Raw genomic sequence first — 25,242 nt, 5'->3', positions numbered from 1 at the left:
AAGCAAAAAAAAGAGAAAAGCCTTAAACTTGTTATTTATTTAAGCAAAGCAACCTACCTTTCGAGAATGGATTTCTTTCACATACAATGGAAGTAGAAATTCAGATATACCTTCAAGTCGAATTCCTTTTTTGGTGACTCTCAGATTCCCCATTCCATCCTAGAAGCAATAATATACAAATGTGTGTATATGCCGTTGAGTTGGGCATCTAATCACTATATACAATGCATTACTTACTCCCATCAAACCTCAGGTTTAGAAGGTTAATGCTAAAAGCAATGTAAGTGCAGGGGGAAGTGAGTATGCCTGTCTGATTATGAGATGATTCATGACATGAATGCACATCTGTCACGGTTTTTGATAGGCACATTGCCTACTGGCAACATACTTTAAAAACTTCAACACATATTTCTTTGACAGGTACCTTTCTATAGTCTGAGCTACCTAGTTCATAAAACTCTAGGTTGGTTGTCCTCCTTTATAAGAGTAATATGGATAGGGCCCATGTTTATATGGAAATGTAGAGCTACCAGGAGGGAAGCCATCTGTAGCCTGAAGATTTGAACTTGCAGGTATGTGAAAAGCTTGTGATCAACAGGCATAGCATACTACTGCATAGTCCGTATGAGATTTCAAATTTAACGTTTTACATAAAATCATAGAATTGTAGAGTTGGAAGAGACCCCGAGGGTCATATAGTCAAAACACCCTGGAGTACAGTGGTACCTCGGGTTACAAACACTTCGGGTTACAGACTCTGCTAACCCAGTAGTAGTACCTCGGGTTAAGAACTTTACCTCAGGATGAGAACAGAAATCGTTCGCCGGTGGCATGGCAGCGGCGAAAGACCCCATTAGCTAAAGTGGTACCTCAGGTTAAGAATGGTTTCAGGTTAAGAATGGATGTCCGGACAAATTAAGTTCGTAACCAGAGGTACCACTGTACAGGACTCTCGACTAAATCATATGTTGACAGGTGGCCATCCAACCTCTGCTTTAAAATCTCCAAGGATGAAGAGTCCACCATCTCTTGTGGGAGTCTATACAAATGTCAAAGGATTCTCTTAGATTCCCAATCAATAATGAGGTTCCTGGCCACTTCACTCAGAAAATGGATTTGCCACAATTACTTTGGAGCACACCAAGCATAGTAAATGCAGACAGACCCATGTTCATGGACATATACTGGAGAATTCCTGGTACATATTCTGAGGGGTCATTTTTTAAAAAAACAAGAACATGGAAATCTTTTTCACTATTTGTGTTTTCACTGTGGGAAAATTCAGTGTATAAACTGTGAAGTTGCAGAGTGTTCTTTTGGGGATATAACAGCATGATTCCATGCATGTTGTCTTGAGATCCTTGGGGCATGCTAGATAAACATGCTAGATAAATAAGAGCCTATGGAAGGACAATGGTATTTTATACAGTGTGGCTCCCTCAACTTGCCTATACAAGGCAAGATTACAAGGCAGAGGAAATATGCATTTTTTAAAAATGGTGAATGTCTTGCTTTTGCCAGGCAGAGGGTTATAACACATAAGGGGTGTTGCTTTTAGACACCCCGACTTTGTCCTGTATGAAATGCTGGCAGATGTCAATCATTACATGTCCAACTGTTCATCAAATGTTCTCTTACTGTTAAGTATTATTCCGTAACTGGCACAAAATATTGTTAAATGTGACACAACAGAAGTTTCGAAACTGCTTTCCAGGAAGATATTGGGCATGCACTCTCAGTTCACAATGGATGATAGTGAGATGCAACACACCGCCATGTAATTTGAACGATGGAGATCCACTCATGGGAACTGGGAGACCAACATCTAGAGGGTCACAGGTTTCACATCCCTGCCCTACAACATGTTCTCCAAATTCCTATGCAATGCCCTGAGATTCTTTGTCAAACATGTAGAGGTTCCTTGGTAGATTTTGTATGGTAAAGGTAGGAAGTTTGAAACAACATTGCAATTTACTACTGCATGTCAGCCATCTATACTGTTAAGTGCTGAACACCATTGCATGCCTGATATTAAATACTGTTGGATGGCAATATTCAGGCAAGTGTAACATATAAATATACTGACCACACAAATAATAGGTGGGAAATTCTCAACATCAAAACTGCTTATTGTTGAAAATCACTGGTAAGTACATTGATTTCAACTTTAAAATATACAGCTTCTCAACAATGATTCATCCTCCATTCTCCACTAACGCCTGCCTACTGAGACTGAAGAGTTACATTATGAGGACAATTTCTCCAAAGCACATCACAACAACTGAAATAATGAAATGTTTTCTAGAATAAAATATTAGCGCAGAGCTTCAAATACAAAATATTTAAAATTTAATAGGATGAATGAATTGGAGCTCAATTTAAACATGAGAAGAAAAATGCAACTCTCTCCCTTTTGAAAATAACATTTTCCTGTGTTTGTGAACAGCAGAACTTTAGGTACATCTAATACAAGTAGAACAGTAGCTAGTCACATTGAAATAATAATGGTCCGTACATATATGATTTTCTACCAGAGGTCATGCTGGTCTTCCAGCATGGGTAGGGAGCATGGAATACCTGCCTTGCCGCCTCCTCCTCTTCTTATTTTTATTAGAAGAAAAAAATATTATTTATCCCCAGCCACTCTGGGCAGCTTCCAACAAAATATTAAAATACAGTAATGCATCAGACATTAAAAGCTTCCCTAAACAAGGCTACCTTCAGATGTCTTCTAAAAGTCTGGTAGTTGTTGTTCACTTTGACATCTGGTGGAAGGGTGTTCCACAGGGCAGGTGCCACTACTGAGAAGGCCCTCTGCCTGGTTCCCTGTAACTTGGCTTCTCGCAGTGAGGGAACTGCCAGAAGGCCCTCAGTGCTGGACCTCAGTGTCCGGGTAGAACAAGGGGGTTGGAGACGCTAACTGGGTTGTCAACTCTCTATGGCTACAGGTAAATCTTAAGCCTGAGGTGATCAGGCTGCTGATGAAGCCAAGGCTAATGACAAAAGAAGTGCAACTATAGAACCCACAAACTGACTACAGCACCTTGCATTCCATGCCCTGAGAGCTTAGATGTGGAGGGAGCCAAGACAAGCTAAACCAGGCCACAGTGTTAGGAGAGAAAAAGACAGTCATCCACACCATACATTTAAAGCATGTTTAGCACCCATTAATTGACTCATAGAATTGTAGAGTTGGAAGGGGCCTCCAGGGTCATCAAGCCCAACTCCCTGCAATGCAGGAATCTCAGCTAATGTATCCATGACAGAAGACTGTACCAACCTCTACTTAAAAACCTCCAAGGAAAGAGCCCACCACCTCCTGAGGGAGACCGTACCACTGACAAACAGCTCTTGGTGTCAGAAAGTTCTTCCTGATGTTTAAGTTGGAATCTCTTTTCTTGTAACTTGGAGCCATTCGTTCAAGTCCTACCCTCCTGAGCAGGAGAAAACTAGCTTGTTCTCCCTTCCATGTGGCAACCCATGACTTCCCTCAGAATCTGGCTGCCATGGCAGAGGTCAGTGGAGGGAGAAGCCAGCCAACCAGCCAAGTTTCAGGGGGGTACCTGCCGGGAGGCAGACTCCATATACAAGATCCAGTCCAGTCCTAAGGTCAGGAGCATCTCAGATGATCTGGGGGTCAAGAAAGTCGAGGGTCTAAGGTCATAAGAAACAAGAATCAGCAAGGCCTGGTTAGGAACGACCGGAGTTGTTTCCAGCAACTGACTGAGGCTGGAATCCCTGCTTAAGAAAGCTGGAGCCAGCTGGTTCTCATCAGGAGCAAGAAGGCTGATCATCAGCAGGTGGACTCACTTTGCCTTCTGCTCCTTCAGGCTGCTGCTCAGCAGGTGAAACCGAGTCCTAACCCATGACAGAATCTTGGGGGCCCATTTGAATGGGTGTTAGATGTGCTTTAAATATACAGTGCAGATGTTATTCATGAACTGTGTCCTTTCGGTACAGTTGGGATCCCTTTTGAATTTCATTTTTAGTTTAATATTGTGTATATAGTGTAATAATCACCTTAAGCACCTACCAATGTTAAAAACACTTCCTGGGTCTTTGATCCCAAGTAACTAGTTCCTTAACCTACTGCCACCAGACTGTTAGAATTCCTATTCCGTGACTGCAGTCATGGGATTTTTGTCTATCACACGACGGTATATGTTTTGACTCCACAGAGTGGGAAGTGATGAAGACAGGATGTTTGTGTTACTGTGTTCCATGAAGTGGGACTATTGTGCTTTGTTTTTTTCCTCTTTGCTGTCTGATGCTAGAGAGAGAGGGAGCCATGTTGCAGTGCTCCCTGTGTGTTTATATGTAAATAAGGTAGATTAGCCAAAATGCTGAGTTGCTGAGGTCTGTCACGCGCATGATGCGCAAACTCTGCGGATCCCTAAGTGTGCCGGTTTCGGTTGGCATCGGTCGCTGTGATGTTTGGGTTGAAGAAAGCTTATGAAGCTCCCTAATGATCGACCAGGAGGGAGGGAACATGCCAGTCGGGCATGTATCTCTGCCAGGGTCCTACTCGAGTGTAGGCTGAACACCTGACACAGACAAGTATGGAGGTCTCTTGCTTGGGCAGGGTGGAAGAGCATCTCTTTTGCTTTCACCATTCCCAAAGACAGCCTGATTGAATCTCCATCTTTTCAGCCTGTGTGCTACTGGGGGAACAAGACAGTTTAATAAAGGAAAGGATGAGGACAGGAGAACAGACACTGGGAAGGACTGTAGGTTTGCCCACAGAAGGCTTTATTCTAAAAAGGTGTTAAAAGGACAATGCTAATTGAATTGTTCTCCATTTGATGACTGTTCAAGTCAGAATAGCATCAGGTCCAAGACTTTCATAATTATAAACGGTTAGAAAGGAAAGATACCCTGTTAGGGATTTAGTAAATGTATTAAATCCAGCAGGATTTAGATTTATTTAATCTATAGGGATACACCAAGATCCTTAAGAAAGCTATTTCCTCTCTCGTGAGAAAGAGATAAATTATGGCATGAGAATGCAACAAATTGAAAAATAATGAGGTTCATGGATATCAATCATGCTCCTCATGCTAACACCAGGGAACATTTAAGCTATTGGGTCTGGAAAAAAAGGGAAATGATAAGCACTTTAAGGACCCATCAGATGGATGTAACATATAAAACTGCAAATGTGAAATGAACATGGGATATTTTTAAAGAAGCAGAAGATTATTTTGGCATGGGGCAGACAGGAGGAGGACAAGTTTAATTCTTTTTAGTCAGCACATTGAAAATCCCTTCAAGCAACAAAGGTATGTGGAATGCCTTTAAAATGTCACTTTTCTTTATCCTTTAAAATGTCACTTTTCTTTATCCAGTAACCCTAACTGAATGAAGTAGTATTTTATACACACCGTTAGACAGAGCTGATAGACAATCTAGGGGCAGATGAGCCTTGATGGGAACTCTACGCAGGCCACACACTATATCCCTCTGTGTTTTCTGGGTTGGAATATGACTTCAGACTATGATAATGCCTCTTTCTTTCCCCACCCCCTCCAAGATGGAGGATGGAATAGGAAGAGCTGCATCAGTGGCTCCATGCACTCTTACCTATGGCACAGTCCACCAATGACATAATGAAGCCCTTGGAAGTTGACCAGTCAGGGAATATTGCCCTCAGGATGAAAATGTCCCTGTTCCCCACACCTGATTCTTTGTAATGTCTGGTTTGAGCCTCAGGATGGCCCTACTTAAGGCTACTGAACCCCAAATCCTATGCTCTGCACACTCCACAATTTTGTCATGGTTGTTAAAGAAAACTAGAAAAATAGTATTTTTGAAAACAATTTTAACATGAAAACAACACAGAGGTGTTAACGGGGATGAAATGTTATAAAACGTAGAGCTGAGCTGCCACTTGGAAGATAACAGGAATCAGGGAATAAATGCACTATTATTACGGTAAAACAAAACTACTGGCCTGACACGCTGCAAGAAAATGCAAATAACAACAACTTGGGAAAGAGCATCTATTTGTTTCTTAGGAAACCAAAAGTTTCAACAGGCAAATGCGAAGAATAAGGATTCCAATGTTAAACTGTGGGCCTGATACGAATGGCTGAAGAACAAATAGCTTACACATGGTTAATAGGCACAAATCTTGTACACTAGAGATAGGCAGATATTTCCCCATAGACTCGATGCTGTTCCCAAAGCGCGCACGCCTGTGTGTATATATATACACACACTGTTTCTCTTGCAATGTTTTTCAGTTCTTTCCAGTTGTATTAAATAGCCACCTTCCACACTGGAATATTCTGTGGCCTACAAATAATGTAAAATAAATGATACTGTGTTTGTGTACACATGCTCCATAAGTGGGAAACCGGTACTGTAGGATGGTGTCTGCAGTGTGAAAATACACTTCTGGAGTTGAAGAATACTGGAAGTGCCTATTCCTTGTCAACACTGTTCTTTTTCTCCCCCCCCCCCCCGCCCCCATTTCTTGTGAAATCCTGGGCATCTCAGGAACTGCCTCAGGATCAGGCAGACTGGCAAAGAATTGCACAATTGCTTGTTTGGTGTCTGACAGACCTTGATACCAGAATGCTAGCTTCCCCCTCCTCCCCCCAAAAATCAATACTGCAAAATTATTTGATGCTGGGTAACATGAATTATTGCTTTTGTGTTTTTGTGTAATCACAATACCTTTGGAAATGAAATTATCTTTCACACACTGCCCATAATTGGTAAGGTGCCAAAGCCAAGGCTTAAAGTTCTCATTATAACTTGAGAATTCATAAAGTAAAAAGATAGATAAAAACAAGCATGAGCCAAAAAGCGGGAGGGGGGATTAACATTATGAGACCCCTGGAGTTTTAACTAACAGGACCTTGAAGACTAGAAACCAGCTTTGGCCTAGGAGATTTTAATAGTTCCAGATTGCCAGTTTTCAAAATGTACTTGTACTTGTGTGATGTTGAACGTACACATATCAGGGTTAGTGGAGATAGACAGGGAAGAACATTGGCAGAAGTAAAACACCACACTGTACTTCTCAGGAAATTGTACCTGTGTGTATTTAGGAACATCATAAAATACAAGATATTAAAAAGGATCTAATCATACCTTCTGCTCTTAGATCACATCATCCTAGAAACAATATTCTATGTGAGTACATGGCATTGATGCACATGAGAGACTTATGTACAGGCTCATAGATTATTGATATCTATTTCTGCCATGTTGAGGGTATGTTAAAAGGAGGCCTCTGAACAATGTTTTGAGTTTGTCCTCTCTTCCCCATTGAAATAATACCTCAGATTGTCATTCTGAATCTTTGAAGGGCAGATGGCCCTTTCAGAATGCATGAATGCACCTAGGTTTATGTAGTGCAGTGATGGGGAGGGTATGATGATGGGCGAATACTCCATAAATGTGCAGAAATATATTACAATGGCAGGTCTTAATTTATGGCCTTAGCCTTGCATTTCAGACAATTCAACTCTCTTCTTTGATATCCCAGACTACCATTGCATTGGGGGATAAGGACAGTGATGTGCCTGAATCTTCCATCTTCAAAACTAGACCCAGATTTTCTCCTCCTTTTTGAAGTGTCAGTCTAGAGATGCACAGTAGACAAAATATTCCTAAAGTTAGATGTCAAGGCACTCTTCCTTGGAAACTGATTCCATGGAATTAAAACAGTACCTACTTCCAAGCAAAGGTGTTTAGGTCTAAGCTACAAAAATACATACATCACCATCTAGTGAATTACTGGATGACAAATTGTTTGCAAGTTAAAAATAAGGCATTCTGGGTCTTCCAAAGAGTGAGAAACAAGTATAATAAAACATACCTTTTATCTCAATCTACTAAATACGAACAAGTAAGTCCCTCCACTTTCTCTAGCGTTGATAATTGCTAGGAGAGTATTATTTATTATGGGTATTACCCAGCCACAGTTAAATACACTTAAGTGCCTAACAATAGCCCTATTTGGGTGTTCAAGCAACATGTGTGGAAGTGTATGGGCTCATGTGCTGGCCCCACCTTCAGTATCGTGAAACCATGTGACCACCCCAACCTTCTGCCACTGAGCAGGTAGACCCAAAGGGGACTTCTAATTGTGTTCAGATGAATGTGCTTATCAGCCTCTGTATATTTTATTTTTGTGCATACATACACATGCAATGTTAATTCTGCCCTAATTCCTACTGAGTCCAATGGAATTTAAGTGCTTACCATTCAAGTCCCATTCAAATCAATGGGACTTTGAAGAATCAACGACAATGCAAGTTTACCTTACATTACAGAATATGATAAAACCTTCATACGACTCCCTTTATCAAAACAATCTTAGCTTAACTTTGAATATATCAGGGCTTTGGGTGAATGAGCAGACTGACTTTCAGTGGCTGCACTGGGGTATTGAGGAATGCCAGTTAATTTAATGACACATTAAACTGATTAAACTCTTCTCGAGAAGTAAAAATTTGCATTTGTCAAGTTTGATATAACATTCTCTCCCAACTCAGAAGTAATCAGTTAAAATAATCACTTTCCATTGTGACATTATTAAGATTAAGCATTTGTTACTAATGTTTGTCTTGAAAGTTGATGACGCTAATGCTTTTTCACAAAAGTGTAGGTGATTTATTAAATCAAGGAAATGGCGTTGGATCTACTGCACTATAAGATTTGCATTTCATCCCGAAAGAAACAAAACTTGAGATCTATACACTGGGCTCACTTACTGAAAGAAGAAGAATAAGCTGAGCATAAAATGAGGATTCTTGATGGGTGAAATCATATCCAGAATGAGTCCATGGATTTCAATGGGTCTGCTCTGAGTATAGAATTGGATATCACCCAATGGAGCCAACACAGGGAACATACATAGGCTCATAGAATTATAGAATTTGAATGGACCACAAAGAATCATCTAGTCCAGGCATAGGCAAACTCCGGCCCTCCAGATGTTTGGGACTACAATTCCCATCATCCCTGACCACTGGTCCTGTTAGCTAGGGATGATGGGAATTGTAGTCCCAAACATCTGGAGGTCCGGAGTTTGCCTATGCCTGATCTAGTTCTGCAATACAGGAATCTTTTGCCTAGAGGCTTCATAGTTTTCAGAACTCAAGAGGAACTGATGCAACCATACTGGATGCATTTATCACTTTATGCCACTTGGGATGGGGAGAGAGATGGAGGCAGCATTGATCCTCTCTCTCTCTGCCAGTATACAAGCAACAGGAGAGGACAAACTTGTTTGATATTAATTGAAAAGCAAGCTCGGCTGTTCTGAATAGTGAGGCTTGGTTTCATGTAACTTCTTATTCTGATGTAAAAAAATATATAAGTAACATCATTCATCTTCACAAGTCTTCCCTTGGCCATGCTAAATGAGGTGTTACATTATGTATGTTTGGTTGTTCATTGTGTTAATTGTATGAAAAATTCTTATCACAGCAGAACTCCCTACAAAATGAAATGAAAATCTCTCCAAATATAACCTTGTATAAATCAAAGCTAGACATGTCTTTCTACCTTACCAATTCCCACCATGCTTCGAACAGATAAGGAAAAGTTAGAAGAGTGTCAATGAAGAAGGATTTTAGGAAGGTTTATAGATAAGTTCTCCCAAATCAATTTTTAGTCTCTGTCCTTTTCACTGCTGTAAGCATCACAGTTTGTCCTAGCCGTCCTTGAATCCAAATATCTTATCATTGGGTTTAATTTATGATGTCAACTTTCCCGACATTTATTGCGCATTTTATTGATCAGCAAAAAGTATGTATACTTTGTCGGTTCATAACCACAAACAGATGTTTTGCTATAATTGTGTCATGAATATGACAAAATTTACGACATTCTATCAGCAGTGAAACAGAAGCAAAAATTTTATTGGAATGGAAGAACTCAAAGCCTTTATTCCTAGCTTTTATGGCTTGAATATAATCTATATTTTTATTGCTGGGTACACACACAGAGTGCTTTGAACGAACCTTATTTATTATTATAGGACATGAAAAGTGAAGGGCTTGGGGGACAACTGTTGAAAAAACAGCCTTAAGGCATTTGTATACCAGAGATACATGCTGTTTGCTGTTTTAAATTCCTCCTATAAATTATTCTAGGAGACTTTTAGCTGTTTGCGGGTGTAGCCCTCAACATACTTAATGGAAGCAAGAATAATGAAAATCAATGTTGTTACATATGAGTCAACTTGGTTAGGCTTGGGCAGTGCTGAGGTTCTGGCATGTAGAAGACCCAAGAATGATGAGATACTGACCTGCAAATTTCAGTTATGGGGAAAGGCAATTTCCATTGCTTTAAAAGTAAAGTTTCTTTTCTCATAATCTGACAGAGAAGAACATATGATTAGGAACATTTTAGAATGAAGAAGGAATTTCCCTGTTACACTAGGAAAGAAATCAGAAACATAACCATGCTCATCCCCCCGGTCACTTCCTTAACAGTTTGTAATACAGAGTTTGTATTTCACTGCCACAAAGCACTGAAAGTTGACACTGTCAGTGAACTTTCCACTATGGTTTTAGTTCTGGGTAGCCCTTTGATCTCATCAGCTTATCTTAAGAAGAGAGTTTCTTACATCCTGCATTTTGTTGTTTTTCACCTCACTTAAAGAGAACCTTTTGGAGCCCTTTGCCCTATTGATCTGCAACATCAACCTTATGAATAACATGTTGCCAATTGCAGTGTTGTCTCCCTCATTTTGGAAGCATCCTTCAAAGTTGTCTTTTGGTATGACTTTTGTTATGCATTCTGACAAAGTCTCAAAACAACTTTCTTCCAACCCATTGTAAAACACACACACGTGTGTGTGTGTGTGTGTGTGTGTGTGTGTGTGTATCTAGGCCAGTCGTGTGGAACTTCTGGCCTGTGCACCTAATGAGGCACACTAAAACCTCATTTGGCCCACAAGGTCATTTTGGCCATGTTCTCCTCACCTCCCTTACACCTGACTTCACATACGATGTTAGTTAGTGCTATTTTTCTAGAAAAAGAGGTGCCAGAACTCACCACAAACACCTCCCTTGTTCTCACCTACCTGAGAGGTGACGGAACTGAGTTTCCACTGAAAAAGAGCCCTTTGGGGCAGATAAAGACACAGCTGTGCCAAAAACAGGTTTTCAGGTGCTAGCAAACCCCTACACATAGCACCCTATGTGGCGCTTTGCAAGCCCTGATTGTTGGTGTTTGTAGAGTGCTGAGTTTGGTGCTTTGCGGCCCTGATGATCATGACCACCCCATTTTCTTTTTCTGTTACCCCCTTATTTCTCTATCTTCTCCCTTTTACTAATGCGATCAAACCCCTTTACATTGAATCCACAATGTGTGAGGGGAGAGCATTAATGAAAGTTTGTCGCTGGGTTTCCTTGAATTCCACCCTTCCTCCACACAACAATGATTTAGTAGCAGCGTATCTCCTCCCAGTTCTATGTGCATCTAGCTTGCATATTACCTGCAGGTATCCTATCTAATGAAAATCTGCCCATTTCTTTTAAGACAACGTGATAGAAAATATCATAGCTTGCCTGAGCAGTTGGGTAGCTGTTTGACCCTGACTTGTGGCTTCATCCCTCAACTCCTGGCTCACCTCAGACTGCTGCTTTCTCTTCTACAAATGACTATTTAAAGTGTGAGGAAGAGTCATGTTTGCTGAATTAGCTGTTTCAGGCAAAATACAAGTTGTTAGGCTTGGTATGTATATTTTATTGAAGGCTCTTTTTAAAAAATAAACTGAAACAAAGGTGAAAGTATATGGGCTGAAATCTTGCAGTCATCTACTATGGAGTGAGTGGTTTAAGGGTTGCAGACTTAAATAGTGTTATTTGTACTTCCAGCTTTATGCCATTTTACATTCTGAGAGTCACCCTATGGTGATGATTATATGACATGCAAGACTTTTCTCTTTCTAGCCATTTCTTCATCTGCAGGCTTTGCCTGATGGATTACTGCATTAAAGGTCTGTTTGATTATGTGCTTTTTAGCAAATGGCTTAAGCAAAGTCCTGGAGAGTGAAGAACTGGCTGATGGTGCATTAGCAGTGCATATACTCCAAAAATTAAGATAGCAGCTGTTGGAGAAAAACACAACAGACAGTGGGCATGTAATGAGATTATTAAAGAGCATTATGATCATGTCATAGGGTGGGCTAATCCAGCTGCCAACAAAGAAACAAGCTACATATAATTTGTAGTGTGTGTGTGTCACCATGTGACATAATTCACAATTGCGTGTCGAGGTCCCCAGGGGCCCCCCAATAACTCACACATCACACCAAATTTTTTGTTTAAGGTTTTTGGCATAATTTTGGCCAGACCAGAACTTTATTAAAATACAAACATGTGAGTTGTTGCTTAGGCATTGGTTGTGACTATCTGCCCCCGGTGGGGACAGACTGACATTTCACAAGCCTGCGAAAGTCAGAAAAGGGGAATACATTTTGGGGATAGCGACGGAACAGGGAACCTGCACTCAGCCCTCCCCAAATGCAACCAGGGGCTTTTACGTGGCCCTAGCCCCTTGACAGGGTTCGGACAAAAGCAATGGTGAGCCCCTGTACTCCTTTAACAGAATACCCTTTCAGCAGCAGCATTAGAGGGGCAGGCACAGCCAATCCATGCCCCTCAACCAACCAAACCATAAACCAATGCCTAACCGCAACTTTACAACTTTACAAGTTGTGACGATTTGCTACGCAGTAGGCAAAAACCAAATGGCCCCAGCCAATTAGCCAGATGGACAAAATTCCTACCGGGCTCCTGCCCCAAAAGCAGACGACCCCATGACAGGCATAGCAAGGTCAAAGCGAACAACCCTAAATATAGGGGGGGGGGGCAATCCGATGCACGGGCGAAAAGAGGAAGCCCTAGCCTCATGCAAGGAGTTTTAGCATTTCTGGCTGTCAATCAACAAATGGCAACATTAACTTCTTCCCAACAACAAAGGAAGCCCAATCGCATCAGTGGCCAACGATCAATTAGCCCGTCCCACAACTTTGGAGTGTCCTGGCGGGCCCCCACCACAACACGTGCTCTCTGTGAAGGAGAACACACTTTGCAATACAAAACTTTATTAGGAAACTTAAAATACTTTTCAGAAAAAAGAAGATATCTGGTTACAAAGTGGTAATTGAGAGTTTAAGAGCTTAGCCCAAAAAATACTCTAAGGAGCATGTCATGGAAGCATGAACTGGGACCTGCCAACCTGCAGGGGTTGTGGAAAACATTACGGATGAGGCTAAATTATGTCTCCTTTGTGTATGAGTTCATGCTCCAAAACACACCTCCCATTTTTGCCTGTTTGGGCGAACTTGTTGCAAGCACTTTCTGAAATTGATTTTAAATTTCAAATAACAAAACCTGCTCATACAAGGAAAACAGAGTTTAGTAGTTATACAGAAAAGAAAGAAAAACACCAGCTGATGGTTGTAGTTTTAGACATTCCAAGAAAGGCAATCAAATGAAAGCATCTATCCATGAGTCAATGAAGGGTGAAAACCATGTTTGATTGTCTTAACTAAATAAATAAAAGGATAACACGTCATGTAGAAGATTTGAGTCTTTCCCTTTCCAGATCAATATTCATTTTGTGAAATGGTTAATTTGTCCAGAAGCAAAATGTTCCATACTTGTGAAATCCAGGCTTCAAAAAGATTTGCATTTAAAGTTTTCCAATTTTTTTGCAATCACTGATCTAGCTGCAGTTAATAAATGGAGGATGAGGTCTTTATTGGTTATGTTCTTACACCAAGAATTAAAATAAGATAGTGGGACTAATTTGGGGTCTGATTAATTGTTTCATAACCTTTTTGAGTTTGGGGGGAAATCACCACGTGTACTTGAGAGCCAGGAAAATTGCATTCCTGCCAGCAAAGGTTGGATGTGTTAGGATTAATTCTGCATAATCTGGTTGGGCACATGTACCAGTGATGTGCTATGTTTAAAGCATCTTCTCATGTTCTAATTGAGATGGATACAAATGGTAGATTATTCCAAATTATTCCCCAGAGTTGTTCCTCTAGTTCTTCTCCAAAAGCTTTTCCCCATTTTAAGTCTTAATAAAATGAGAGCAAGGATAGCTAATTGTGTGAGAATTTTAGATAGTTGGGAGATTATTCCTTTCCCCAGTGAGTTAGTTGAGTTGAGTAGTTGCCTAAAACTATTTAAACTGTGTAGTGCTTGAGTCCTTACATTTGGCTTATTTAGAAAATGTAAAATCTGGTGTATCTCTAACCAGCCACATGGTATATCCCAATATAAAAATTATTTCTGGTGCTACAAGGGGCTTGTGTTTAGTTTAGAAGTAGAATCAAAATGATATTCTGTACATGAGCAGAGTCTTTATACCATTTTAGGTTTGGTATCACTCTACCTCATTGTTTCTTGGGTTTTATGAGATAGCCAAGGTCTCTTGTTGGCATGAATACAATTTAGTAGCTTTTTGGTAATTATTAACTTGAGAGATGGGTATGCTTATTGGTAAGACTCTGAATAAGTAAAGAAGGTATGATAATAGCATCATTTTTGTTTTAGAAACTCTGACTAACTATGAGTATGTTAGTTTTGACAGTTTTGACTTATCAGGGGATTAAGGTTCAATTTTTCTAGTTTAGATAGATTCTAAGGTATATTCACTCTGTTATTTAAAGGAGGTATTACAGTGTTTTAGGCCAGTTGTTTTGTGTCAATGCAGTTGTAATTTTAGAGGGGTGAATCAACCCACATTTGCTGAAGTTAATGGTAAACCCAGATATCTTGCCAGATATAACAAGTTGGTGCATAGCAGCAGGTAATGAGGTTTCAGGGTCAGGAAGGAATAGAGCAACATCATATTGATAAAATGTTTTCCCCCCAAATAATTCAGAACATTTAAAATCATGTCTTAAAAAATATCCAATAGAAAGGTTTAGGCGATAACAGGGGCATGGCCCAAGATATTAAGACGACCAACTTCTGAGTTGTGAATAATAATATAAACTGGCATAATTTTTGTACCTTGCTGACATATGTGTATGGTTTATTAGTTCTGAATTGGCTAAGCACCAAGCATAAAAGTAATTGTGTTAATGTAATATGTTGTATAGGGATGCTTTAAAAGTGGGTGGTTTGCGTGGGTTTTGCAACAGGTGAGATGTTCTGCTTCTATCAAAATAATCATTAAGTACAAGATTAAAGTTACCACTTATCACCACTTCGCCTTGTTTAAATGAGTGCAGTAATGTAAAAGCTTCATCTAGAAATTATTCTTGTTGGGTATTAGGTACATAAACAGAGCATAATGTCAGCCAGGAGTTATCTAACAGTCCTTTGAGGAAGATAAATCTTCCATTAGGGTCACTTAGTGCATCTTTTAATTGAAAATCAAGTCTAGGAGAAATCCAGGTTGCTGACTCCCTACTTTTGCAAGTTCCTTGTAAGGTGTACCAATCTCCACCTTGATTCAGGAGGAAGGGGTATGTATCAGTGTTGTGTTTCTTTTTCTTTTTAAAATATGTCTTTTATTTAAAAAGTAAGGTCTGGGTTATCTGGGTAGACCATACCCTTCGTATTTTAAGTTTGATATTAATTTTAATTGGAGTGCTCATTTACGTTCCAAGAGTGCAGATAAGATTAATTTAAACATGCAGCATATACCAGGCAATAGATCTATTATGCACCATAGTAATTTCAGCATTATTATCATATTCCATCAGAATAAAGATGCTCGGAATTCATAAAGGGATTAACTGTCCCTCCTGCGCTACCTACTCCTTTCAGCCTTCCTACACCTTGCAGATGAGAGTGGAATAGTCCATCTCTTCATCAGCGAAATTCTTATGAGCTAAAGTGAAATTAGGAGGCTCACACATTAACCCCTCCTCCCTCCTTTCATGCAGAAGCAGAAAATGTTTTACATGGTTATATTGCAAACAAAAACAAGGGAATAATAGTCCAATTCTTGCCTGTTTTGGTTATAGAGGTCATAGCTCTTGGACAAACTTACTAGTTGGTAGCTTGATTTGGGAGGCAACAACATTATTTACTTTCAAGCCTTTACATTTAATTAACAGGGCTTGTTTTCCACAAAGGAAAAGAAATCAGTCAGATTCATTTTCTCTTGTTTTCCTATGTGGGTTTCACTGGTTCTATACATTTGTGTTGTGATGTTTATGTTTATGTTCTGTTTTCATTGGGTTAAATTGTATGTGTGCATGTGTGTTTGAAATGAGAATCAACTTTGCCTTTGCCTTGGGGGCAGAAAAAAATCTTTCAAAACAGATAAAGAAATAAAAGTCCTCTGCTATAAAGATTGACAAATCAACTGAGGAAAGAGCTTTTGTAGATGGTAGACAATGGAGATGACACTTTAATTTTAGCATTCAATAGTTTTGCAATAAAAATCCAGACAGTTAAATAAAATACATACTTGGAAAATAAGAGTTCTCAAGCATCTTCTTTCTCAAAAATTCAACCCTGCAATACACTTTGGGAAGATTCACTAATGATGAATCACTCAAGAACTACACTCAGACAAGAAGTGCTTTGGGAGGTGTTGTAACCCTTAATCAACAAGTTCAGTTATTGCTAAACTTGTATCAATGATGCTGTATTCGTACTGAGTGACAGAGGATTTCAGGGCAAACTTATTCCTCGCTTTCTGTCTCAGTAGCTCAGGGTACCATATCTGAAACTTATTTCTCCTGATTTATTCTTATTAGAATAATGTAAGTAAGTTGAGGTTGCTCACTATCGAACACCATATTTATCTACTTGCACTTGATGTGCTTTTGAACTGCTAGGTGGGCAGGAGCTGGGCCTGAACAATGGGAGCTCACCCTGTCGCAGGGATTCGAACCTCTGACCTTCTGATCGGCAAGCCCTAGGCTCTGTGGTTTAGACCACAGCGCCACCGAGGTCCTGATAATGGCCTCACATTCAGCCCTCTAAAAATGTCCTTCCTGAAACATGTAAGACAGGATTTCTGTTTGCTCCTAACAAAACTTGATGTTTGAAAACATATGAAAATACACCTATATTTTAAATCAAACTTCTCACTCAGCTCTTTATTTACACTGTCATTTCTCTCTGCCCTCTCCCCTGAATTAAAACAGTTGGCTCTTCAATGTTGGAAGAAAATTTCCATTTGTAGATTGCTGCAGGAGGATGCAGTGCTTTGGCAGAGCAGAACTTTCCCTTTTGCTCAGCTGAGAGAAGTGTTTCTTAAGGGGCTGGCTAGCTGCAGCATCACAGCTTGATGCTGTTGAGGAAATAGCTCTCTGAGCTTACAAGTAGTGCCTGGAACGGAAGGGGGTCTATAAAAGAGTGCAGCCATGTGGTAACAAAGAGAATGGGGAAAAGCCTAGGGGCAAGCAGGTGCCCTGTGGTTCGCAACAGGAATGGCCAGTGTGATGGAGGTGGAGCTGCTCTCCTGATACCAGGAATACTGCAACCTACCTGGCTGGGGATGGGAAGGGGCTTGGCTCCCACTGCAGTGATCTGCTCTGACCTCAGCAAAATGCTCAGTTCAATAAAGAGCCAAGCTATGCTGTTTTTCTAGAAAAATAGGTGCCAGAACTCACCACGAATTGTTCTCTTTTTATGGCAATGGCACCCACCTGAGAGGTGCTGGAACTAAGTTTCAGCAAGTTTTGGCTGGGGGGGAAAAGCCCTGAAGCCAAGGCATCTGTGTGATGGTAGCTTGTGGTTCGATTCCTCATCAGTCAATCAAGTGAGGAGGGGGCTGAGGCTTCCTCTCCTCTCTTTGACTAAAAGTATGCTTGGCTCCCAAAAAAGCAATGCATTATTACTGCCAAGTGCCATTCATCATCTAGGTTCTTAAATGCTTTGTGGTATTAATTATTTATGGGGCAAAGCCAACTCAGCATTTGATATGTTAAAAAATGGATACAAAGCTGCTTTTGATTTATACATTTCAAAATGTAAAGTGTCACGAGTCTTCAAAGCCAGCTCGTTTCTGCAGCTTACAGCCTTCAAATCAAATAAAGCTTATCAGAAAGGGGTATGGACACTACCTTGTTTGGTTTTGTTGAAGTAATCTACTTAGAGAGCAGTTTCAAATGGAACAAAGATGCGTGGAGGGTAAAGGTGCAACGAAATTCCCCTTCTCTTTTCCTCGCTTCCGATTTAGCGTCCAGAGTTGGCCTCAAACTTTCCTGGGGCCCCTAGATTTCTGGAACTCACTCACTGTGGGTAAGATCTGCGAGTCAATTTGGACTAGTGATGATCCAAATCTTGTTGTTGTTGTTAGTCCCTTTCTCCAAATTTGTTTTGGGTAAAGGTAAAGGGACCCCTGAACATTAGCTCCAGATGTGACCGACTCTGGGGTTGCAGTGCTCATCTCGCTTTATTGGCCGAGGTAGCTGGCGTACAGCTTCCGGGTCATGTGGCCAGCATGACTAAGCCGCTTCTGGTGAACCAGAGCAGCGCACGGAAATGCCGTTTACCTTCCCGCCAGAGCGGTACCTATTTATCTACTTGCACTTTGATGTAGGGATGGGTAAAAAGCAAAGGCAAAACCACAAGCCACCTTCAGGAGAGAATAACATGGACTCTTGGGAGTGGGAGAGAAGCCTAGTGGAAATGACATCGCTTTTTTCCAACCAGGTCCTGGCATGATGGTACATCACAATGTAGCATTGTTCCCTAAGTGGTTGGGGGAAAACGATGTTGCATAGGAGCACTTCAGGCACTTGTAAGCAGAGGAGAGAGAAAGTAAACTTCAAAACACAAGAAAAAAGAGGCATTTTGGCTACTACTTTCAGTAAGCCTCCATCTTGGACAGTTTAGTACTTACAGTGCCAGCCCTACAGATGTGTCTGCAAAATGGAGAGGGCTCTTCTCTATTTGCTGAGCTTTATTTTAGACTTAATATTAGAAGTGGGGAAAGATGAAACTTGAGACTGTTGTTCCTATGATTTCCCCTTGTTACATTGTAATGTTTTGATTGGGTGATTCATGACTGATTCTCACATCTGCCTCGACTGTAGCACCCACCGGTTGGACTGGCTTGTAATGCCTGAAGTCTAGAACAGTCACATGTGAGGCATCAAAACACACTGAACTTAGCACATGTTAACAGTCTTTGTCAACTGTCGCAGCAAATGTATGCACAGTTCCATCCATGCCATTGGATAGCGTCCAACTGCCTCTGTGTGCAACGTTCACAGTGATAAGAAAGTGAAAAGCTCCATGGGAAGTTATCAAATCTGACTTGCACTGGACTTATGCTGCTAGAGGCAGTGGTGAAAAATGATCCTCTCAGCAGGTAAATATGCATACTTTTATTCCATGCATTTATATTGCTTCCAATGGATGTCTTAATCAAATGCATAATATTTTAAAATATTATCAAATCTGTCTTTCATTGTATTGATCTGAGAGCAAGTTGCAACAAAAGGGGGACCCAACCCAGCAGGCCAGCACTAGCACTACATAGCAAGAAGAAGAAGAAGAAGAAGAAGAAGAAGAAGAAGAAGAAGAAGAAGAAGAGGAGGAGGAGGAGTTGTTGTTGTTTGGACTTGATATCCAGCCTTTCACTCCCCATAAGGAATCTCAAAGCAGCTAACAATTTCCTTTCCCTTCTTCCCCCACAACAAACACTCTGTGAGGTGAGTGAGACTGAGAGACTTCAGAGAAGTGTGACTGGCCCAAGGTCACCCAGCAGCTGCATGTGGAGGAGCGGGGAAGAGAACCCGGCTCACCAGATTTCGAGTCCACTGCTCTTAACCACTACACCACGCTGGCTCTCAAGCAAAACATACACAGGAACTCTAAAAGTGATAATTTATTAAATAACAAGTGACACGGTGGCAGCAGCTAGCTACAACTAAAAGGTAAAGGACCCCTGACAGTTAAGTCCAGTTACAAACGACTCTGGGGTTGCAGCGCTCATCTCACTTTATTGGCCGAGGGAGTCAACGTTTGTCCACAGACATTTTTTCAGGTCATGTAGCCAGCATGACTAAGCTGCTCCTGGCGAACCAGAGCAGCACATGGAAATACTGTTTACCGTCCCACCAGGGTGGTTACCTATTTATCTACTTGCACTTTGACCTGCTTTCGAACTGCTAGGTTGGCAGGAGCTGGGACTGAACATTGGGAGCTCACCCCGTCGTGGGGATTTGAACCACTGACCTTTCAATCGGCAAGACCAAGGCTCAGTGGTTTACTCGACAGTGCCACCCACTACAACCACCCCTCTCCAAATGTCATTAATCCGTGCTGAGAACTCATTAGAGACCAGAACTAGAGGGGAGGGAGTTTCATAGGGGACACAGGATTTAGGCCTCCCCTTTTTCTAGTTTTTAATCAGGTATTTGTTAAATTGATACTTGAACCACAAAGTTAATACAGTTAACTTTCCCAGGTTGACGAGCTCCATGATTTCCCTCTACAGCACTTGCAGTAACCACCTTCTTGATGGTTGGACTCACTAGGGGTCTAATTCACTCAATCTGCAGGAGCCTGTCTTCGCATGCAGCGAAAGTCCCTAACTCACCAAGGGTTTGAGACCCATTGGCTACTCTCAGCCAGTTGAATCCATTTCCCAGGGTGTGGCCACTGTCATATGCTAATAGCTTATGGGACTCACAGGTAAAAGCTGAGTGCCGGGTGGGGACCAAAGGTGGATAAACAACCTCAGAAGGCGCATGCCATGTCCCCCACCAGAGGTACTACCCCATCCCAAACACCCCATCAGGGCCGGATTTAGGTTTGATGAGGCCCTAAGCTAGTGAAGGTAATGGGGCCCTTTATATGTCCAGCTGTCTTTTCTCAACAACAAATTGTTGCTTTTTTGTATTGAATATATGCTATATGTGGGGTCCATTACTTACATCATAGGAGCCTACAAAACACTGTTGCCCTATATAGGTTTAATTTTATTTGTTTTTTATCTTATATTTTGGAAATGTACATCCAGGTTTTTTTTCCTTTTTTGGGAGGGGGGTGAGAGCCCCCAAGGGAGTGGGGCCCTAAGCTAAAGCTCATTTAGCTTATACGTAAATCCAGCACTGCACCCCATATACCCATAATCATATTATATGATTTATGCTGTGCTTGTGTTTTTGTGTTAATGCTACTTGTTGTTTGGAACCTGCTTTGGGATTCTTCTGAATGGATACAGCAGCATAGAATACAATCAATCAATCAATCAATCAATCAATAAGGTACGAGGTAAGAGAATTCCTGAGATGCCATGAGATTCAAGTGGCCAGTTGTACCACACCATGCTCAGTTGTGCTCTACTGCTCATCCTTGCCTTGGTTGTCACAGAGTCTCTACATCCCTTTTGACTGCAGGTAGCAGTGAAGGAAGACCGAAAGGCATGCCAGTTGGAGACTATAGCGAAGAAGAGCCACACTGACCTAACTAGTTAAGACTCAGTTGCTCCACTCATCCAAATTTTCTTGCATCTGCAAATCATGGATTCTGATTGTCCATGGTTACAGAATACCTGTAAGTTGTGCATTTTAAGTTCACGCTTTGTGATTTTTGACCTAGCTGGAGTGTTATTAAATTAATTGAAGTTAATAAAACCATTTCATCTTTCAAGGGTTGGCAACCTAATTTGGTCAGATACAGCACACTAGGAAAGGTCCATGGAAAACCCTGGGCATGCAATTGGGAGCGCAGGGCCCCTCTAGTGTATGGCAGCAACGTACGGCTCCATATATAAGTTAGGATTTCCAGATGGCCTGTTTACTATAGTTCAAGGTTGCAGAGTAATGCAAACTAGCAAACAAGCAAATAAATGTCCTGCCTATACATGCATATCAAATCATGCTCCTGAATCTCTACTGCAATAAACCCTGAGTAGCTTGCAAAATTGAGTTCAAATTTATGGTTATATTTTCATCTCCTAACATCATATACTGCATCCTTGCTGTTGTATAAATCAACTGCACTAAGAACTGGGTCTCATCTAACAGGTGAGACTTACAGATTCCAATTTCTTTCCAATACCTTTAAGCATCTACAGGTACTCATTCATGGAATGGGTGTTGCGGCACAAAACTCCAGTGTTCTGTCAGCTTCAAGAAGAAAATATACAACATCATCAATTTGCCCTCTTGCCGCTGAGTAGAATTCAAGAGGCAGCAGCAGTAATGCCTATCTCTTAATTTGCCTATTATGTATTCAATAATTCAGTACACAAAGGAAAAGGTAATAACTCCCATGACAAAAGTAGAAAGCAAAAATGGTTGGAATCATTAAAAATACACAATTTGTCATAAAGTAGGTACAGTATGAAGTAGGGACGCGGGTGGCACTGTGGGTTAAACCACAGAACCTAGGACTTGCCGATCAGAAGGTCGGCGGTTTGAATCCCCGTGACGGGGTGAGCTCCCGTTGCTCGGTCCCTGTTCCTGCCAACCTAGCAGTTCAAAAGCATGTCAAAGTGCAAGTAGATAAATAGGTACCGCTCCAGCGGGAAGGTAAACGGTGTTTCCATGTGCTGCTCTGGTTCTCCAGAAGCGGCTTAGTCATGCTGGCCACATAAGCCGGAAGCTGTACGCCCGCTCCCTTGGCTAATAAAGCGAGATGAGCACCGCAACCCCAGAGTCGGCCACGACTGGACCTAATGGTCAGGGGTCCCTTTACCTTTTTTACCTAGGTACAGTATTTAAGTAACAATTTCTGTAAGAACTTTTTAAATCTAAAATTCAGTGTGCCATCTAAAAAAAATGTGCATACTATAATCAATTATATCTGATCCTGTAAGCATTTTGTGCCTTACAACTAGGGGCAGATCAATCAGTATATATATCTTGCATGTTTCAATTTGCATGTTTCAATTTCATAACTATGTTCTGTCATGTTTTTTGTATTATCTGCATTTTTTTTAAAAAAATGCACAATTCTTTTTACATAAATATTTACCTTATTACACATTATGTATGTACATGTTTTATTTCAACGTACTCATTAACAAACATGCTCCATCCTAAACTTGCCAAGAACTGCAAGATTAATTTTGGAGAAATGTGAAATCTGAAGTTTAATTACACTCCAATCTGTACATTGCCCTGGGAGGTGTGGATTAGGTCAGTATGCACTGGAATTCCCAAGAATCAATTTCCTCAAGTATCCAAAATCTGTCACAGTATTGCCTGCCATACCCCAGAAGCCACAACCCTTTCACAGTAAATGAGGCAAAGGGCAGCAATTCATGCATCTTTCCAGTCACACATAAAGAGGTGGAGGAGCTCTTATTTCAACAGTAAAATAAATACCTGAGATGGATTCTGAACCTTCCCTCATTTCATGCCTTACCACCTTAGATTTGGTTCTTCCTGGTTTTCTAACACTTCCCAGCCCCATTATGAAAAGTAAGCCAGAAAGAGAAGGAAGTGCTTAGAACCTTGGACTGAGAGGAGGTAATATGGTGGGGATGGGGAAAGAGATACAGAAATGTGTTCTCCTTCACGGAGAGCATGGGTTGCGGTGGGGACAAGACACTCCAAAATTGTGGGGCGGGCTAATTGATCATTGGCCACTGTTGTGATTGGGCTTCCCTTGTTGTTGGGAAGAAGTTAATGTTGCCATTTTGTGATTGACAGCTTGAAACCTTAAAACTCCCTGCACGAAGCATAGAGCTTCCTTTTTTGGCTCCGTGCATTGGATTGCCGGTCCCCCCTCCCTATATTCAGGGTTGTTCACATTGACCTTGCTATGCCTGTCATGGGGTCGTCTGCTCTTGGGGCAGGGGCCCAGTAGGAATTTTGTCCATTTGTCTGATTGGCTGGTGCCATTTGGTTTTTGCCTACTGCGTAGCAAATCGTCCCAACTTGTAAGTTAGGCATTGGTTTTTGGTTTGGTTGGTTGAGGGGCATGGATTGGCTGTGCCTGGCCCTCTAATGCTGCTGCTGCAAGGGTATTCCGTTAAAGGAATACAGGGGCTCACCATTGCTTTTGTCCGAACCCTGTCAAGGGGCTAGGGCCACGCAAGAGCCCCTGGTTGCTTTTGGGGAGAGCTGAGGGCAGGTTCCCTGCTCCGTCGCTATCCCCAAAATGTATTCCCCTTTTCTGGCTTTCGCAGGCTTGCGAAATGTCAGTCTGTCCCCACTGGGGGCAGATAGTCGCAACCAATGCCTAAACAACCACTCACATTTTTTTGTATTTAAATAAAGTTGTGGCCAAAAATTATGCCAAAAAAACCTTAAACAAAAATTTCTGTGTGAGGTGTGACTTATTTGGGGTGGCTTGGGGACCTCGACGCGCAACCTTCATTTCGCATGTTCCATTTTCTGTTAAAACAAGCTCTGCCCCACCATTCAAATTTTATATATGGACAGGTCAGGCACTAAAAGAAAGTCACATTTCTCACCATCACTTGTAGTTTTGGGCCTGTGTTAAGAAAGAGAGTGTCCGCAGAATATACAAAGTTTGAAAAATATTGACTTGAGTGAATATGTTACCAATCTAGCATGACTTAGCCAATGCAAGGACCTGGTTCTCTCCAGCCTCCTGGAAGCTAAGTAACACATGAGCTGACACACTTAACAAGCTACAGTGCACCAATGAGTCACCGAACACCACAGTAATTGGTGTCATAAAGGCTGCCCCTGAGCCACTCTACTTATTAGAAAATCATCACCTCTGCTGGCTGTGCTGCAGGGTTGTTGCAAGCGCTTTCCTAATCAATCCCTCAAGGAAGTTTTCACAGAACACAGCAAATGGTTCTGATTTTTATTTGGCTACAGGTGCACTTCCTGGCTGACCTAGTAATTTTTAACTATTACGGGCACTTGTTGCATAGTGCTTGGCTTCATTTTAAGATGCCCCCCATTATATTAGTAGTATATTCGTGGGATGGAGACCTTCCCAGGCGGCTAGTTCAGCAAGTCAGGCAACATTCAGTCAAACACACAAGGCACACAGTGTACACGCTCATCCAAATAAAGCCTAAGGCATATGACAGACAAGGAAATGTTACCTGAGCAGTGCCATAATGAAAATAAATTCACTTACACCCAGTAAAGACCATCACGAGTATTGGGGAAAGAGCAAGGCCTACCGCCTTAGACATTAGTTTTGTATGAGGCATAACTTCTGAAAGGAATGTGTTTTTTGTACATTAATATATATCAGAACACACACCCAACCTTTTTTGTGGATGGTTTGTAGGGGTGCAATTAAGTGGAATGAGGAATATTTGACAGCCAACGTTCTGTAGTATAGCAAACTCTTAGGGACGCGTGTGATACAAACCAGCCAGGATATCCTCATCATCATC

The 25,242-nt window shown here is 41.3% G+C and overlaps 1 protein-coding gene across 2 annotated transcripts in view; it reads right to left on the bottom strand.

The window, feature by feature from the left end:
• SGCZ (sarcoglycan zeta) overlaps positions 1–25,242 on the bottom strand; it is a 548,799-nt gene that overhangs the window by 121,714 nt on the left and 401,843 nt on the right. The window contains exon 3 of one of the 2 annotated variants that reach the window (XM_081875927.1): positions 58–159. The exons of the other annotated variant lie outside the window; for it this stretch is intronic. Within the exon in view, the coding sequence (XP_081732053.1) occupies positions 58–159 (102 nt within the window). The remainder of the gene's footprint in view (positions 1–57; positions 160–25,242) is intronic. 2 annotated transcript variants of the gene reach the window in all.

The sequence above is a fragment of the Podarcis erhardii genome (genome assembly GCF_964252035.2).
Source record: "Podarcis erhardii genome assembly, chromosome: 9".
NCBI classification, from domain to species: domain Eukaryota; kingdom Metazoa; phylum Chordata; class Lepidosauria; order Squamata; family Lacertidae; genus Podarcis; species Podarcis erhardii.
Note: the sequence above shows the minus strand (reverse complement) of the source record. Positions and strands in the feature narration are given on the sequence as shown.